This window comes from Austrofundulus limnaeus, unplaced genomic scaffold (assembly GCF_001266775.1).
Source record: "Austrofundulus limnaeus strain Quisiro unplaced genomic scaffold, Austrofundulus_limnaeus-1.0 Scaffold130, whole genome shotgun sequence".
Lineage (NCBI taxonomy): Eukaryota > Metazoa > Chordata > Actinopteri > Cyprinodontiformes > Rivulidae > Austrofundulus > Austrofundulus limnaeus.
In genome coordinates, this window is record NW_013952532.1 from 46,526 (window position 1) to 47,616 (window position 1,091).

A 1,091-nucleotide genomic window follows, 5' to 3' on the forward strand; every position below is an offset into this window, starting at 1 on the left:
ATATATATATGTATATATATAAAACCCAAACACCTCACAAACACCTTTTACAAATGAGTTACCAACAGTCACAGCCCAGTGAAATACCCTAAATATACTGTAAATAACAGTATTTCATCTTCTTCTCTCTCTCTTTCTTTCTGTTTTTTTGTATAGAAAAAGCAACCTTGCTCTGAGTGTGGCTCCTTCACAGTCATTTTTATCAAGACACGTCACTGTCAGAGGCCATGACTTCCTGCTGGAGCAATCACCTTCAAAACCCTTTGACATGAAACATCTAAAATGGGGGCAAGACCAGCTACGGTTCTCTAACTATCAAGAAAACCCCTTCTCGTTCAACTTCTTTTCCACTTGGAATTGGTCCACTTGCCCCTAACCTGCACCCCTTCCAGTTTTGAATTTGACCTGCTCCTCTCTACAGTTATTCAGTCAGTCCACCGAGGCAACATCAAACACTCCTAAATCGAACCATGGCTAGCAGACTATGTTTGCCCTTCCTGTCTCCTTCGCTGCTTCTTTTTGTCCTCCTTCCTGCATTGTTGCTCCTCCACCTGCCTGGAACTGTGAAAGGGGACTGTTGGCTGATAGAAGGGGATAAAGGTTATGTTTGGTTGGCTATCTGCAGTCAGAACCAGCCTCCATACGAGACCATTCCCCAGCACATCAACAGCACGGTCAGTGTGAGCCTATTAGGCTTTCTTCAAAGTTTTTGTTTTATTCATTCACAGCCAACTCTGTTTGTGTCTTCATGCATTTTAAGGTATGCTAGTGTCATCTCAAAAGCAGAAGTGACTATTTGTCTCTTTCACTGCTGCCCTTCTTCACTAACATTTGCCTAAATATTGATCATATAAAATTGTGCAACTTTTGGTTACATATTTACTGATTTGGTAATGTTCACTCTCTAAAGTTTTTGAACTATGTAAATGTATACTCCAAAAAATGAACAAATTAATGTTCACTCAATATTTTGAAATGTTTTTCTTTTTTACAAAGATTGTTCAATGATGGTAAATAATATGAGTCATTTAGCATCTTGTCTATGGGGCGCCAAGTGTAAAATGAAATGTTAAAAAAAATTCACTAACATC

General features: G+C 38.9%; 1 protein-coding gene across 1 annotated transcript in view; it reads left to right on the forward strand.

Moving 5' to 3' along the window:
• Window positions 1-1,091, forward strand: part of LOC106522476 (protein phosphatase 1 regulatory subunit 29) — a 54,774-nt gene that overhangs the window by 46,446 nt on the left and 7,237 nt on the right. Inside the window, exon 3 of the mRNA XM_014015495.1 lies at window positions 157-674. Within this exon, the coding sequence (XP_013870949.1) occupies window positions 471-674 (204 nt within the window). The 5' untranslated portion in view covers window positions 157-470. The remainder of the gene's footprint in view (window positions 1-156; window positions 675-1,091) is intronic.